Below are 18,445 nucleotides of genomic sequence, written 5' to 3' on the forward strand. Positions count from 1 at the left end.
CTCCCTCCCTTTTTACCATGCGCTCAAACAGGTTAATCCTTTGGAGATCGATTTTGTCCATTTCGTTCAGTATCTTTAGATTTCTATCATGTGGCAAATGATGTTATCAATAGCCAATCACAGCCTGACACACCTCAAGGTTGAGCCTTGCAGGTGAAATGAATTCTCCATTGTCAGTTGCAGGGGTTTCCATCACAAACAGCAAAAGGTCATGTGTAGTTTAGAGGTTTAACATCTGATGCCGCCTGAAATGTTGTACTTTCTCATCATCAGTCTGGGTCTGACTTAAAAAGGCCGGGGTTAAGCCACCTACACATCAACTACCCTTTGATATGCGTCTCCAATCCCAGTCGTCTCGGCTAGGAAATTGGAGTCTTTGTCTCCTTCAGGTATTAAAAAAAGAGAGATAAAAGGGGTATTCAGTAGAACAAGAAATATAACCCATTTGAGAATACTCATTTTAAAAGTACTGCCATTAAACTCAATATTCCGTGCTATTTATTTTCGCCATTGAACTTCCTCTTTGGGCCGGACATTTATCTAATAAAATATTAACCACAAACAACCTTGTGAAGATCTCTAGATGTTGGCGACTTGTTTTTACAGACCTCAGGCAAAATTGCTGTCCAATTGCACTTTTGAGGAGAGAATGTATTGAGCCGTATCACATGTTGTGGTGCTTGGGCAGAATGTTCACAAGGCTAGCAGTGTACGAAATCAGAAGCACCTATTTTTATGGTCCATCCTAAATCACACATTACTGTAATGCCAGATTTCAAACAGTAACATTAAAACTTATTTAATATTGGTATAAAGTTAATATTATACTACACCATTTATCTATGCACCCTAAAAGTCGTCGCACCCAAAATTTGGGTCAAAACATACATTTTGAACTATATCAAAACTTAAACTTATTTGTCCATAAATGGCTGACATATTTAAATTAAAACTGAATTAAGGACTAAAGAGATTGCTTTTCAAGATGCTGCAACAATGACAGTTTATGACTTTTTAAAGTGCACATTAGTTTAAAAGTATATCAGTAAGACACAGGTATACTTTCGTTGTTATTTTTTCGAATTAAATGAAGAAAAGTGATTACAAAGCATATTAAATGCAAGTAAATTTAATGTTTCAGATCTAGTGACCATACTAAAAATTTTTAATTGATAAACGTCTAGCAAAAAAAGCGCAATTAATTAGTCTTTTTCCATTTGTGTTATATTATTAAATTGAAAGTCACTTGGTGGGTGTCTACTGTAAATAACAGTAAAATGTATGATAATCCTTTTAAGTTTGTTAATTTAGTTGGCTTTAAAAAATGTAAACCAGGCGCATTATGACCAACATAGGCTCATTCTGAAAATGTAGCCCTATATACATTTCTGGAGATCGTGAATTGTGTAGCCAGCAGTATGTTTGGCTGCATTTCTTCTTTAAATGAACGCTACAGGGCGATATGACACCATTACTTTTTGCGCTTTCCAGCTGACCGCTTACCTCCATATTCAATTCAATTCAATTCAGCTTTATTTGTATAGCGCTTTTACAATGTAGATTGTGTCAAAGCAGCTTCACATAAATGGTCATAGTAACTGGAACAGTGTGGTCCAGGTTTTAGTGTTTAAGTTCAGTTCAGTTCAGTTTAGCTCAGTTCAGTGTGATTTAATCATTACTGAGAGTTCAAACACTGAAGAGCAAATTCATCGATGCGTAGCTCTACCAATCCTGAACCATGCGAGGCAGTATGAATGGCTTTCCCGCTGTTACCAGATTGTCCAGTTAGCTCACCATGTACGCTGATGGATTTGAGACTCAGAGAGGTGAAGAGCAGTTCCTGAAAGAAGAAGAGACAAAAACAGAAGCCAAAAAAAAAGGAAATAACAGGGTGAGAACGTTGTAAAATCTGAAACGTGGTAAAAACGAGGGCTTTTCTTTTTCTAGATTGCTTATTAAAACTGTCGTTTGGGTTTAGGGAAGTGGGTGTTCAGGTCAATCGGTGCTTTTGAAAACACTATTAGTTGGGTTTATGGAATTAGGAGGGTGGGTCAGTTGATCGGTCAGTCAATCAGCCATTCACTCAGTCGACAGCAGACGCTGGTGGATTATGTGAGAACAGCACACGCGAATGGCACAAAAAAGAATGACGCAAAAGAAATTTGACATCCTAGAAAGCATACACAGCAGCCTCTGGTGGATTCTTGAAAACAAAAACTGCAAAAAAAAAACATAGCTCCTGGGATGTATTTGGGGCTCTCCAGAAATGTATATAGCGGTACGTTTGCTCAGAATAACCCAGAATAAGACTGGGTTGAATATAATGTATGAAAACAAGCAAACGTAATTATTTTATTAAAATAAATGTAAATAAAATGATTTTATCAGCTAATTAAATTAACAAAATTTTATTCATTTTAATTAATTTGTATTCAACTCCAATTCGTCATTGACCCTCATATCATTCAAAGAAACTGATTTATAACTTCTCTGTCATTGTATTATATTTTATTTACAATTTACTTCTCTTTAATGAAACGATCCAAAAAAAATCTTCTTACTCTACAAAACAGCAAGAAAGTGACCAAGCGGACACTGCGCAGTTTGTTTCCGGACAGAGCATCTGGCTTTCTCAACTGGACATCACTTCATCAGTCAAATCTACTTCGAACCGTGCAGTTGTCTTTTCCCATGGAGCCGCAAGAATGAGTGTTTTGCGTATGCCTTACAGCGTTTCATGTACAACTAGCATATGAGCGAATACAAGTGGTAATAATGCTGATAGAGTAGAATTGGAGGAAAGGGCACAAATGTCTTTTATCAGAGAGCTTGTGTTATAAGATCCCCGCTGAGACTTCTTCCTTCTGAGATGGTTCTCTCGGAGGACTGAGCATTATGGAAATGTCTGATCATAACTTGAGGAATATTTCTTCCAACACAATCAATATTTCCACATTTATCCTCTGAAAGAGAACGTTTTCTTGCTTTGCGGGACGCCTGTAGAAGTGGGTATGTAAGATGAGCTGTTGGTAATTGATTTATTTCTGTTCAGTGGTGAAAATGTTTTTTTGTTTTTTTTGTTTTTCATTTGTGCGATGAATTAGATTAAGCCACGTTGATACACACAGGATAATGGATATTATGCATAAAGACAATGGAAATGAGTGATGGATGATGACAAACAAATCTAATCTGGGTTCCAAAGCAGGGAAGAAATCATGGAGAGAATCATGAACGAAGAGTGCCTAAGCATCATTGTCGAATGTCAAGGCGAAAATTCATTTCCTGAAATATTGACACACAGGCAGGAAGGATGAAAGAGACCGTATGTGTGTCATATAGAGGCAAAAGACAGCAAGGCCAGACAGGAAAATGTTATCACAAATAGACAGATTTTGACAATGAATGCTGTTGGTCCATATTGGAAAATAATTGCAGAAAGTAAATGATCAACTTTAGAGGTTTTACTGCTGGCATTAAAAATGACCATAAACTTTGTTTTATTTTTTGTTTTATTTTATTTAAAGTAATTATTTAAATAATTAATAAATAACATATGGAAGTAAACTTTCTAGTATTGTTTATTTGCTAGTAAATATTTAGTAAAATATTTTTACATATATTTTAATATATATATATATATATATTTAATAAATATTTTAGTATGGTATATATTTTAATAGAGTATATAGCAGTGCTTCTCAACCACGTTCCTGGAGGATCATCAGCTCTGCACATTTTCTATGTCTCCTAAACCAAACACCCCTGATTCAGATTATCAGCACACTAGCAGAGACTGAAAGACCTGTAATGGGTGTGACAGACAAATGAGACACTTAAAACATGCAGTGCTGGTGGGCCTCAGGAATGTAGTTAAAAAACACTGGTAAATAGTATATAATCAATATTTTTAAATTATGGATGGCATAAATCACTAAATATACCATTTATAAACTATAATAAAACAAGTTTTTATATGCATAAATTACCTGTCTATGCATGAATTATAAATTAGTGTAAGTAATTAAAATTTGTATTGTCATTTTTTTGTCATATGTCATTACATATCATATATCACTTTCTCATTAAATTATATGATGTTTTTTTGATCAAAACAAGTGGGTAAACAGTTAAGGATAAAAAGATGTTGCTAACTTTTACTTTATTTCATTTCAAATTTTAATAAATTGTAATTTCATCATTCATTTATTTTCTTTTCAGTTTAGTTCCTTTATTAATCAGGGGTCGCCACAGAGGAATGAACCGACAACTTATCCAGCCTATGTTTTACACAGCCGAAGCCCTTCCAGCTGCAACCCAACACTGGGAAATAAATAGTAATTTGTGTATTATAAAATAAAACATTGAATATTTAAATGTAACATAACGAACCCTCTGTATAATTTAGTTTACTTAAAAATAAGGGCTGAGCAATTAATCGAAAAGTGATCTAAATCGACATTCAGAACCTATAATTGATCTAATTTTTCCAGGTCAATTTTTTCAATTACTTTTCCCTATTCTGTTTTGACTGCTCTTTTTAGGCAATGTGTGTTTTAATTTCAGTTGTTCAACGCTGACGTTCAATAAATAATCATAAATAGTAGATAGTGTGTTTCCTTCATTTATTTTAAAATCAAGTAATGCAGCCTTCATTTAAAAAGCTCTCACTTGTAATATGCAAGCATAATTGTACAAAACCAGTCAGTGAACTATGAGGGCAAACAAATAAAAGAAAGAAAGAAAAGAATAGTTTATTATTCAAGATAAATAGAGTTAAATAGAGTTAAAATGTTCAAATAATCGAGATTTAGATTTTAGGCCAAATCGCCCAGCTCTATGTAAAATCACACATCACTTCTCAGAATATATCTATTTGAATAAAAGAATATATAGTTGACAAAACATTAAACGCAATTCCCAAGATGTTTCTAAAAACATTTTAGGAAAATCAAATAAGTGTGTGTTTATTTGGCTATCATTTGATATGATGTTTATATTTTATCATGTGTATGTAAATTACATTTGCTGTTTGTTTAAACTACACACTTAAATTGAGCTGAAACAACACAAGAAAACGAGTTTGAGGTGGACAACTTAATTGTTTTATGTTCAGTCAACTTATATTTGCAAAAACCTGTAAGTTAACTTAATTCCTCCATGTTGTCTTTACAAAAATCGACTGTGTGGAACCCAGCATTTGTTATAGTGCAGGCTATTGTTTGTTCAGATGTTTACATTTTATTCATGTGTATATAGGCTATGTGTGTACAAGGTCTTCATTTGTTATAAATAAACATTTTTAAAACATTAACAATTAGTCTAAGGTCTAAAGCTTTTCTAAAATAATAAATTATTCCCTTAAACAAAAAAATCTCCTCAAACCCACCTTGTTTTTGAAATCTGGAAGTCACACACTTCGTGAAAAGGCTCTAATCTCATCATCTCCATTACCTGCAGAAGAACAGCAGCTTATTTACATGATGCAGTGTGTGCTGAAGATCCACATTTTCTCCAGCAGATGTGAGGGGAAGGAAAGAAGGAGGGCGGTAATAATTGCTCACTCCCAAACAATTCCAACAGTGACACCCCATTACTTTAAACACGACAAAATAAGGCCACCCGCGCGCGGAGAAAGAGGAATCCTCTGAATAAGATATGAAGGGAAGAGGCTGCTGTTATTAGCCGTGTAGGACTCATCATTATAATCCTTCACCGCGCCGCTATAACTCTTACCAGCAGTAATTACAGCAAGCGTAATAAACTGTCTGTGTTTCAGCACATAGTCGTTTAGTCTCCACAGAACAAGCGATACTCATTTAGCTGCTATATAACAACAGAGAGACGATGAACGCAGAATTACTTCATCATTTACCGCCGGCAAGAACAAGACTGCTGAAAACTCGAAGGAAGGTCGTATATACAACGCAAAACTGTAAAAAAAATTGTGTCAAATCTCATATATAAGGACTTTGATGGACTTTAAGAAAGTTTAGGAAAGTGTTTCACCTTGTGGGTATTCGAGATGAATGCACTGTTGTAAAGACCATCAGCGTGTTTGACAGGATGATCGTTAGAGGATGCGGGATTATTGATGGTGTTATACCGTCATCTAGTGGCCATGATATATAAGTGCAAGAGAAGGTCAGGAGAATTGTTGCACAGTAATTTTTTATTAAATGATTTAAACATAGTATGTTCAATATATACACGTAATTTCTGTATTAATAAACTAGATCAAAATGAAATGTAATATTTTTTCATCTTTACCCCCTTTTTTAAATGTGGATTGTGGACATGACTTCAGTAATAGATAGAAAGACTGAGATTTCTGAGGACTATAAAAATTCTCTAGTGTCTAGGGTTTATTTCTTATATAGAATATCAGAATATCTGGATGAACAAACCAGCCACTCAACCACTGTGGATCCTTCAGAGACTTAATTAATTAATTTGTATTTCTTGTATGTGTATCTTTGAGGTTGTTCTTGAAAAATTCAATCAAAAATAATTATTTAAAAATATATAGAATGACAGAGATAGATAGATAGATAGATAGAGAGATAGATAGATAGATAGATAGATAGATAGATAGATAGATAGATAGATAGATAGATAGATAGATAGATAACCTAATTATATTTATGTATAATAATAAAATAATATTTTTATAATAATAATTATATTATTATTTTTTCATGTTCCATATTTACTCTATCCTTAATGCTTATTAATAGTTCTAAGACAGGAAAATCTATATGTATATATATATATATATATATATATATATATATATATATATATATATATATATATATATATATATATATATATATATATATATATATATATACACAGTCAAAGTCAGAATTATTAGCCCCCTTTTGAATTTTTTTTAAATATTTCCCAAATGATGTTTAAAAGAGCAAGGAAATTTTCACAGTATGTTTGATAATATTTTTTCCTCTGGAGGAAGTCTTATTTGTTTAATTTGCTTTAAATTAAAAAAAAAAAAAAAAACCTTTTTGGGACAAAATTATTAGCCCCTTTAAGCTAATTTTTTTTTTCAATAGTCTACAGAACAAACTATCTTCATACAATAACTTGCTGAATTACCCTAACCTGCATAGTTAACCTAATTAACCTAGTTAGGCCTTGAAATGTCACTTTAAGCTAAATAGAAGTGTATTGAAAAATATCTAATAAAATATTATTTACTGTCAACATGACAAAGATAAAATAAATCAGTTATCAGAAATAAGTTTTTAGAACTATTATGTTTAGAAATTAACTATTATTATTATTTGGAATGTTAGAATGTTTAGAATGTTATTTTGAGTTTAATTTATATTTAGAGTGTTATAAATGTTAGCATTACTTATTAAAAAATATTACAGGTGTATCCTGATTTGTTTCCTATTTAAAACAGCAGAAATAATTCAAGTGTATAATTAAAATAATGGCTTTATTATTTAGACTTAATTTAGTCATATACTTAAAATTATATAATTTTACAAAATAAAATTAAATAAATAATCATTATATAAAACAACTTATTCATTATAAATATTTAAAGTATTATTAAATATAGTTTGTTTTTTCGAGAAGAAAAATCTTTGGAATCTTTTTTTTTAAATGGTAAAACACTTTAAGCCATTTTTTTCAGTGTCCTCAAGTCCACTGTTTGAGGTTTGAGGTCACCGAGATTAATGGCAATGACAGCACATCTCAAACCAGTGCACTTTTGCTGTCAGAAAGAGTCTTACACTGTGAAACAGAGAACGGTGGAAAGAAGTCAAGAGCAAAGTCACCAAACACCATTCTTATAAGGACTAAATCTACTGATATTCATAACAAAGCTCCATTAGTGACCATATATTCGTATACTACTATCAAATACCAAACGTAAGCCTCTGTTACACCATTCATTATTCTTTTAAGACTTTTATTAAAGTTTGTTAATAAATACTGTTTAGTGTTAGTTCATTTCATAAGTGTTAGTTAGTTCATAATTGAAAATCAGGTATTTAAAATAAAAGTGATGCTGACATTTTTTAATTAATAATTCCTTTAAATATTTATATTGAAACCTCATAGTATACTGTTTGATGTATTGATCATTATCTGCCAACGCTTGTGAAAATGATGAATGACATTAAACACAGGAAATATTTTAAATAGCTTCATTTTAATTTTATTCAAATACAAAACAAATGTTTTCAAATAATAATAAAAAAACAACTTTAAAATAAAAGATTTCATTAAATACTTTCACTCCAGAACTTAAAACCCATATGCTTTTCAGCAACGTTTGCTACAGACACTTAATACTGATAAAAAAATAATAAAATACTTTACGAGATGAAGCAATACTGAAGTGCAACAGAGTCAGGAATCCCTTTACATTTTACACTTACAAAATCATGATATTCACTGGCTGCAGACAGAGAAATAACTGACACTGTAATAAACATGAAGCTGAGGTCGTCTCTTTTGCATTAATGTGTTAAAAAGTGAAATAAAATGCTGTTATTTAAGGCAAAACACTGGTGGCGAGCAGGAAAAAATTAATAGTTATATAAGCGATAGGTTACATTAGCATATTAAAAATGCAAATGTGGCGTTTTTACATTTCTATCACAAAAATCAGAAAATTATTAACATCTGGTTCAAAAATTCTTGTTTCATTTTTCTTTTTTAAAGTAATTTTTAACAACATAAGGTTTTTAAAGATGCAGATTTTGCTAATCTCTTTTTATCACTCCATTAAATGTAGTTTTAAAAGATTTTAAGCTGCAGTAGGTGATTATCTTCAGAAACATTTTTTTGTTGTGCTGGCTGAAAGACACTTCACATTCCAATAATAATGATTAAAGTAAGTGATCTAAATGTATTTATATGTATTTTATTATTCTGGATAAGACATAAGACTTCTTTCATTAAATGTGTCAGGCCAACAATTCCCATAATTCTGATAAGTAGCCCAAACTGTCTGTCAACAAATGTAGATTTGCACAACTGCACATCCCTGTTAAGCAGATAAAAAATCTCTGACAGAAGTAAAGACCAAAAACTGAATCAAAACTTTTTAAAATTCTGAATCAATATTGGAGTTACTTTTGCACACTGGAGGAAGGATTTCTGTTAGACAGGTAACTTTATGTTTTAAAACTATTTTAGTCATGCAAAGCTGATATAGATTTGGTTGTTAAGAATGGGTTATATGCATGGAAGTGTTGATCAGCCACTGAAATATTCCAGTGATTGATGTGACTATTTTCAATTTCATAAGGAACCTTTTACAGTATCGATAACGTTGATTTTTAATCAGTTTAACAACAAAACATAAGTCATTCATTCATTTTCTTTTCGGCTCAGTCCCTTTATTAATCCAGGGTCGCCACAGCGGAATGAACCGCCAACTTATCCAGCAAGTTTTTGCACCATGCTACTCAGAATATTCAGTCTGAAATAGCATGTAAGTATGGCTTAGTAATAAGTGTAATTCCTACACCCTGCCAACCAACCACTAAGCATACAGTGGTTGTTTTAGGACAAAGGGCATGAGGGAGTGATACCAGTGATCCTTGTGGATGCCTGCATGAAATATTGCACATTATGACATGTGTTGCTTGCTACACAACTGAAACGTGCAAGATTTAATACCATTTTTTGTTCGGAATTGTAGTATTAGTCTTTGTTTTAAATATATTATGCTAACAGATAGACTTTTGCCAGATCACCTACTGCACATTTCAATAACACATTTTATATAATCAGCCAAATTGTGCAAGAATATTGTCACCTTGGAATTTTAAGGTTCTATCTGCGTTCTGAATTGATATTGATATTGATATTGAGATATTGAGCTTCAAAGTTTTTGCATTCCATAGCAAACAGTCTGTGTGTAACATTTGTTTTTAAATAAAAAGTCTTAAAATGTAAACAACCTATAAAAAAAAAAAAACATCCCTTAATGTAAATGTGTTCTCATTTAATAAGAATATGTCAGAAACTCAATTTTGACAAAAACATCAGATAGAACCTTATAATTAAAAGGTGATGATATATAAGACCAAATACAAATTCTTCTGTGAAAACCACCAGAATATTGATATTGATAAAACTGAAATTGGCATATGTAAGAGCTGCTGAGGTGGGGATTTATAGCTTAGAGCAGAGGTAAAAAAAAAACATTTTTAAAATACAGTATATACTAATATTACAATCTGAAGACAAAAATGAATTTTTGTGTATCCAGTGTATTTTAGTTTTCAGTCCACTAGACTGGAAAAAAAAAACACATTATGTAAAGCCAAAACTTACAGAAGTGTATAAAATATGTTTTGCCCGCAGTGTCTTGCCTTAAAAATGCTACCAAACAGACTCTTAACTAAACTCTCAAAGCCTGATTGCTAGATTTTTAGGAAAAAACTGATCTCTAAAGTATCTTACAAACTTGTATTGATCTGCAGACCTGAGGTTTGCTCATGCAGTCAGAAACAAATCATAAAGCTGCTCTCAGATCAATTTTTAAAAGTGTAGTCTCTAAATAAAAGAACATATATTTAGGCAACATATAGACTCATTCTGAAAAGGTACAGCTTTAGGCATTTCTGGAGATCGCGATTTATGTAGCCATGAGTACAGTTGGCTGCATTTCGTCTAAAATGAACAATACGAGGGGGTATAATACTGTTCATTTTCGCACTTACTAGCTGACAGCTTACCTCTGTATGGACGACTTTTCCCACTGTTACAAAATTGTAATTTAATGGTCAAACGGTGCTTTTAAAAACACTAAGGGAAGAAGGAGGGTGGGTCAGTTAGTCATTCAGTCAACAGCCTCTAGTGGCACTCGTGAGAGAAATTTGAGATCTCAAAAAGCATACACATCAGCCTCTGGTGGACTCGTGGAAAAAAAACTGAAAAACTTACTTGCTGGGTTGTATTTAAGGGCTCTCCAGAAATGTATATAGTGGTACATTTTCAGAAAGAGTCTGGGTTGACTTTAGGAGAGGACTGTTAGACCACACAAAACATCCAAGAAGTAAGTCTGCAATTGAGATGGGAGTCTTTTGGAAAAACTCCTGAGCTCCTCCATGAGCAGAAAAGGAGCAGAAACTGCACATGTGTTTTTGTTTTTTTCTGAAATGTAATTGTGCTTTGACTTCTGAGCGGTCGGCTTTTCATGAGCTACATTAACAGCAGTGCAGTGAGTTTGCAGGAGTGTGTTCATCTCCATATCTTACGCTCTACAGTTCTTCTCGACTTTGTTTAGCTCTCCAGTCCGGGTGTCGAGTCACATGTTCAGCTGCTAGAAGAACTAAACGCATGAACTCCTCCACGTCAAAAGTGTAGTTGGTGAACTTAGGATGTTCTCCAAGAGTAGGGTGATGACCCTGTTAAAAAAATAGACAAATAAAAAGACATATGTTAATATTATTACATTATTTTTATTAAATTAAAATCATAAATTAAGTACTATAACTTCAGATAACAATGTCCACATATGTTTACAATGACTATATATTATACATATTAAATCCAATTATTAAATAAATATTCCATAATTTTATATTTAATATATATATATATATATATATATATATATATATATATATTAGCGCTGTCAAAATTAACGCGTTAACGCATGCGATTAATTTTAAATAATTAACACGTTAAAAAAATTAACACAATTAACGCAGTTCAGGTTTTTTTTACTTCCTGTTGTGGGACGTGTGTTTAACATGCAATAAATGTGGATAAGACCAAGGAAGCACTTTTTGAAGGCAAGTTCCAGTATAAAACAATTAGTTGCATCACAAGTTATCTAGAGTTTCATGCAATTTCGGGTGTTTCATTTTTAACTTTCGACATCTCTGTAAGTTGATACCGCATGGTGAACAGAAAGAAAATCCTCCACATTTCGTGACTCGGTGTTCCTTTAAGATAAGGTTCCTTTTAAGGCTACACTTGAGAATTTTAATAAAAGTATTATCTTAATCATATTAAAATCGGAGTATTGGTGTCTTATGTAAATGTTCTCAGAACGTCTGGTGAAGTCGCGAGCTGTCAAAGACAGGGCATTAATCTGCCTTTCAGCATGAGCCCTCCAAGTTTAGCGTGTTTCCTCATTAAACGCAACAAAAGCGTATGCTTCGCGTTGTTGTGTCAGAATCCTTGTGAAATACAGTAATACTTTAGGACGCTTAGTTTAGGACGCTTAGCAAATTTGATGACCGTGATCATGCGTGTTGAATCTGAGGGGAGTTGCTCCAGTATGGAAGGCCGTTGGGGCCAAAACGTCTGCAGCGCGTTGTGTGTGTCTGTCTGTGTGTGTGTCTGTGTCAGGTCCGTTGAGGGGTGTCAGGGGTGGAGTAAGCGACGTATCTGAGTATGGGCGAAAAGGGTGTGCAATGTATTTAACGACCGGTTTGCAAGAAATTATCATTCATTTGCGGACATTTGGGAGTCTCTGTGCACTTGCGGGATACTCCTAGTCTTAGCAACTGGATGAATGTAAAAGAGGATTAAGCAAAATTGCTTCTTCTCTAAAATTAATGTTCTCAACTCACAGCAATAAAACTTTACAATGAGTACAACAGTTTGTATTCTATAGTTTATTATTATAATTTTTCATTTTCCATATCTGAAATTCCTGTATTTTGGCATTTTTTTGCAGTCCACTTAGAATCCAACATGGAAATCAATGTTTTCTTTATTGGCATTGATTGTTTTGAAATTTAAATGTCATTAACATGCCTGTGTTTTAATTTCTGTAATAAATATGGCCGTCAAGCAGAATCTTGATGGTTTATTGTGGGTATGTTGTTTACATGAAGAAATCTGTGTTACAAGTTAAACAAAAATTCTATTAAACAATTATATTTTGAATTTAAATATTTTTCCTAGCGTTTACATTAATTTTACATTTAAATAGGCAAAATTACAAGTTTCAGTATTTTAAATGCGATTTTTATATGAATAATTGTTTTAAAAAGGTGCGATTAATTAGTTAATTTTTTTTAATCGATTGACAGCACTAATATATATATATATATATATATATATATATATATATATATATATATATATATATATATATATATATATATATATATATATATATATTTGATTAAACTCCTATTATATAATGTATTTATTACATTCTTTAAAATTTACTAACAGGATAAGTTACAACACTAATAATGTAATATAACATAATTATAGGTGGGCATAGATTTTTTTTTTTTATCTAGATGAATCTCACTGTAATCTTGGAATTAATCTAGATTAACCAAGATTAAAATGGCTCATTTAAATTCTGCCGAAGGCATTTAGAATATGTGTGCTACCCAAATAATGACTAAAAGTAAGTCTTTGAGAACGGGTTACTCAAGCGAGGTGTCGCATTAGACCACGAGCTCATCTCCTGTTTCCAAAATGCATCACAACATTATTAAAGTAAACACCGCAATCCAGCTATTACCGTCATGTAAAAGTTTTCGCCATATTTTCCGACAAGATCTATACATGCAGCTCTCAGTGAAGGAACGCGCGCACACACACACACACACACATCGTGAAATGCGGAAGTTTTTTTCTTTTCATTTGGTGTGCGTAATTAAATCCCAAAACACTCTCAGTCCTTACTTTGTATTTGCGTTGAATACACCAGTTTGTCACAGGGGCATGAATGAAATGTTCATAAGTGAAGGAGAAAAAAAAACACTCGGTCCATTTTATTTGTGCGTTTTACTCAAACTAATAAACTCTAGAGGTGCCTGTTTCGACGTGGAGCTAACATTAATCAGATTCACTCTAGTGAACTCTAAAAAGTGCTCCAGTTTCCTCCACAGTCCAAAGACATGCGGTACAGGTTAATTGGGTAGGCTAAATTGTACGTAGTGTATGTGTGTGAATGATTGTGTGTGGATGTTTCCAAGAGATGGGTTGTGGCTGGAAAGGCATCCTCTGCATAAAAACGTGCCTGATAAGTTGGCGGTTCATTCTGCTGTGGCAACCCTGGATTAATAAAGGGACTAAGCCTAAAAGAAAATGAATGGATGAATGAATAATATTATATAATAAAAATCCCAGTACTGGGTTACAGCTGGAAGGGCATGCACTATGTAAAATATATGCTGGATAAGTTGGTGGTTTATTCTGCTGTGGTGACCCCTGATTAGTAAAGGGACTAAGCCTAAATAATATAATATAATATAATATAATATAATATAATATAATATAATATAATATAATATAATATAATATAATATAATATAATTATACAATAAATGTATATACTTTAAAATATGCTTATTTTATTTTTATTATCTTATTTTATAATTACTATAAATGCCTTATTTACAGTAGAACAAATATGAAATATAAATAATATGTATTCCATTTCCCATTATTATTATTATTATTATTATTATTATTATTATTATTATTATTATTGTTAAATTGTTGTGGAATTTGTGGACTATGTAGTAGAATTTAATTATAACATAACATAACATAAATGATTCTACAATGATACATATAAATCTATTTAAGTTAATTTTATTATAAAAATCCTATTATAAGTAACAATAACAAAACAACATGACAAAAGTCTTAACAAATATTTGTATGTTACTTTAACTCATTACAATGAGTTAATCAGGTTTCAACTAAATGTTTTTAGTTGTAAGAAGTTTACCTTAAAATTTGAAGAAGTCAGTTTGACTGATGTTGAGTTGAGATGACTAGAAAAGTTTAGGCAGCAATATTTTTTTTACAGTGTACGATGTAATATACATCACTGCACATATGTATGAACTGGTTCAGCTCAAGAGTGTGTTTGTTTATGTGGTTTATAATAATAAAAATTGTATAATGACAAGTGTATGTTGGGTTTAGGGTCAGGGCAAGGATATATAAGTGTCCTTTAGTATAAAACACATTATGCCTACGGGGAGACCTTGTAAACCAAATATAAAAGTGTGTGTGTGTGTGTGTGTGTGTGTGTGTGTGTGTGTGTGTGTGTGTGTCTGTGTCTGTTAGTGTGTGCTCTCTTTACCTTATCCTGTGGGAACACTTTGTCCCTTTTCTGCCAAGTCATGTACTGGACTCCCCTCAGTCGGGCCAGATCACGGTAGCAGCTCTCATCCTGACAGTTGTACCTGCGGAATACAGCAAGAGGGATGTTTTATGTCCCAAACTTAGCAGGCAGTGGCCCACAAAGCCTCCGCAGACTCACTTTGATGGATAACTGTTTAATTAGGCTGTATTTCACTGTCACACTCACACACAGACACAGTCAGACGCTTTCCTCCTCCATAACACACACACACACTAAAAAGTACAGAAGCTTGACTGCATCCGCATGAGTGTCTGGTGGATGCATAACATGACATGAGTGTCAGACACACAGATGCATCCTGGGAAATATGTCTTAACACATTCAGATAGGTGTCGCGGAAAAATGAAATTGACATGTGTTTATTTATTAGTAGTGAACTAGAGTTAAGAAAACATTTTTAAAGGTGATGCAATAAAATGTAAGAGATGATGCAGGGACCTGATCAACAATAGTGCCTGTATAGATATTAATAATCTTACAAAAGATTATAAACAAGTACAATGTTAAAAAAAAAATCACAGTTTGTCACGCCAGCAATCAAAATGTATCAGCCATCTGATAGACCAGATTTCAGTCATATTGTAATACTAGGTTTATGTTGAGCAAGCGCACAAAAGAGACCACAAAAAGCTGCCATTTACTTGCTCAAAACATGATCTTTTGCAAGCAGAATTTTGATTGCATGCACACCAAGTCATTTCACACGGTCAAAACATCATCTTTTGCACACAGAATTTTAATGCATGCTCAAGTCATTTTAAACAAAAAACATTTTTTGCACACAGAACTTGTGCTCAGCATGTCATTTTGCACGCTCAAAACATGATCTTTTGAAAACAGAATTGTTATTGTGTGTTCAACAAGTCATTCTGCCCGGTCAAAACATGATTTTTTGCACACAGAATTGTTAATGCATGCTCAGCAAGTAATTTTGCATGGTCAAAACATAATCTTTTGCATGCAGAATTATGAGTGCAGCAAGTCATTTTGCACCCTCAAAACATGATCATTGGCACACAGAATTGTTATTGCATGCCAAACAAGTCATTTTGCACACTCAAATTATGATCTTTCTCATGTAGAGTTGTTAATGTGTGCAACAAGCCAGTTTACACACTCAAAACATGATCTTTTTGCACAGAGAACTGTCACAAATATGACTCTCTAAGTTTTTTTTTTCCTTCTGTTGAAAACAAAAGAAGTTATTTTGAAGAATGCTGGTTGCTGCACCCATTTATCCACTTGCAAAGTATTTTTTCCAGCAACCTGGAAAGAAATAAACTCAAAGGATTAAAACCACATGAGGAATAACATTGCAAAAAATGGGAGATGTGAGTGTAACAGTAAGCATAGAAAACAATATAAATGCAGCACACAAATTTAGGCCCAAATGTAATGGTTTTAAAAAGATAGCTGACCAAAAATTAGAATTTAATCACACTTTAATCAACCTCAAGTGGTTACAAACCTTTCTAAGTTTTTTCTTCTGTTGAACACAAAAGAAAAAATTTGAAGAATAATAGAAACCGGTGTCCAATGACATACATAGTTAAAATAAATAAATACTCAAGTAAGCAATAAAGGATTTCCAACATTCTTTACAATATCTTTGTGTTCAACAGAAGAAAGATCAAGTATGGATCAAGTAAAAATTGAGTAAAAGATAACTGAATTATTATTTTTGGGTGAATCCTGTACAATAAAACAGTCTCTACAGTAAAACTCAATAAACGTGAACAAGTATTACCACTGCAGCTCTGTCATATACTATATAAAGACTGCATATTTACACCACGTACAATTCAAAAATGACGGCCCAGTCAGGAAGAAAGAGGAGGTGGGTCAGTCCGGCTCCGTGCATCCCAATAAAGATATCAGAGTTGTGTGTGACGTGGATCTGCTCCAGAAAAGGCATCTCCCTATAAATACACACCAGCTTTCAGTCACACAAACTGCAAACTCAAAAGAAATCGATCCATTTAAAGCCAGTAAAGACGGAATAACTCACTTGTATTTGTAATCCACCAGCTTGACCTCAAATAAAGGCACAGTCTTCAGGGCATTGATAAGCTGCACACACACACACACACACATGTACACACAGCAGGGATTCAGAGGGTGATTAACGAGACCTCACACTAGTGTGGACAGAGGCCAAGTAAATCGAGGACTTTTTATCAAGCAGGGTCTCCGGCAAATAAAGAGTTTAAATGGTCAGTTTAAGGAAGCAGAATGATAAATCAATGAGATTCACCTCCTGCTGGTTTATTATCCGACGGTACTCTGTGCTTCTTGCCAACAGAGTGACACGAACCTGGCCCTGCTGACAGAGCACAACAACATTACAGATTACATACATTTTTCAACACATTTTGGGATCTCGGTGTAAAACTTTAAGTTGTATATTTTTCATCAAGTCAAAATGGATTTAGACACTTACTGTTAATGTACTGTTTTGATCTATATAATGATGAAGTGTCCATAATATGTGATGATAAACTGAGCTGTCCGATTATGAAGACAACGTGATGTAATAAATTGTGCAACAGTGCCATCTAGTGGACAATAATATTAGAGCGATGGTTTACTATAACATATACTGACTGTACTGTACATAAGGTTGAAGACATTATTTGCACAAATTTCCCCCAAGGGAAATTTGACAAGGAAAATCCACAGACAAGGAAAACCAGCTATTATATCTTCCTTTTGGAGATGGAATTTAATTTGGCTTTTAAATTTCAAAAAGTGCTAAGATCAATATTATTAGCACCCTTAAAATGTTTGTTTCTTCCATGGCTAAAGAACAAGTCTGCTGTCCAATGACAGTTAATCTAAGTAACCTAAAATAGTTAATCTTTAAATTAAAATTTAAGTTAAATACTAGTATCCTGTAAAAAAAGGTTCTAGTAAAATATTATGTATTGCAAAGACTAAATTATTTTTATAATTCCATAAAACTATTATGTTTAAACATTTTTTGAAAAAAAAATCTCTCTATTAATCAGCACTATTTAGTCCCTTTATTAATCTGTGGTCACCACAGCAGAACGAACCGACAACTTATCTAGCATATGTTTTACGCAACAGATGCCCTTCCAGCTGCAACCCATCTCTGGGAAACATCCATACACACTCATTCACACTCATCCACTATGGACAATTTAGCCAACCCAATTCACCTGTACCGCATGTCTTTGGACTGTGGGGAAAACCGGAGCACCCGCAGGAAACCCACGCAAACGCGGGGAAAACATGCAAACTCCACACAGAAACACCAACTGACCCAGCCAAGGTTCGAATCTTCTTTCC

The 18,445-nt window shown here is 33.0% G+C and overlaps 3 protein-coding genes across 8 annotated transcripts in view; all 3 read right to left on the bottom strand.

Annotated features, from left to right (window-relative positions):
* tafa4b (TAFA chemokine like family member 4b) overlaps nucleotides 1–6,075 on the bottom strand; it is a 122,953-nt gene extending 116,878 nt beyond the window's left edge. The window contains exons 1-3 of one of the 3 annotated variants that reach the window (XM_087272823.1): nucleotides 5,928–6,075; nucleotides 5,390–5,495; nucleotides 1,748–1,840 (exon numbers count right to left, since the gene is read on the bottom strand). The gene's annotated coding sequence lies outside the window, so the exon portion shown is untranslated. Of the gene's footprint in view, nucleotides 1–1,737; nucleotides 1,841–5,389; nucleotides 5,496–5,736; nucleotides 5,895–5,927 lie in introns of those variants that run through there. The other 2 variants (XM_087272824.1, XM_087272825.1) reach the window with 2 other exon arrangements.
* Nucleotides 1–18,445, bottom strand: part of qrich1 (glutamine-rich 1) — an 821,757-nt gene that overhangs the window by 503,720 nt on the left and 299,592 nt on the right. The gene's annotated exons all lie outside the window — the stretch shown is intronic.
* The window catches only part of eogt (EGF domain-specific O-linked N-acetylglucosamine (GlcNAc) transferase), a 31,930-nt gene continuing 21,654 nt past the window's right edge, over nucleotides 8,170–18,445 (bottom strand). The window contains exons 12-16 of one of the 4 annotated variants that reach the window (XM_087273604.1): nucleotides 17,388–17,453; nucleotides 17,142–17,203; nucleotides 16,933–17,052; nucleotides 15,071–15,173; nucleotides 8,170–11,402 (exon numbers count right to left, since the gene is read on the bottom strand). In XM_087273604.1, the coding sequence (XP_087129730.1) occupies nucleotides 11,256–11,402; nucleotides 15,071–15,173; nucleotides 16,933–17,052; nucleotides 17,142–17,203; nucleotides 17,388–17,453 (498 nt within the window). In that variant the 3' untranslated portion in view covers nucleotides 8,170–11,255. Of the gene's footprint in view, nucleotides 11,403–15,070; nucleotides 15,174–15,476; nucleotides 16,400–16,932; nucleotides 17,053–17,141; nucleotides 17,204–17,387; nucleotides 17,457–18,445 lie in introns of those variants that run through there. The other 3 variants (XM_087273603.1, XM_087273606.1, XM_087273605.1) reach the window with 3 other exon arrangements.

The sequence above is a fragment of the Danio rerio genome, chromosome 11 (assembly GCF_052040795.2).
Source record: "Danio rerio strain M-AB ecotype USA chromosome 11, GRCz13ab, whole genome shotgun sequence".
In the NCBI taxonomy this organism is placed as follows: Eukaryota; Metazoa; Chordata; class Actinopteri; order Cypriniformes; family Danionidae; genus Danio; species Danio rerio.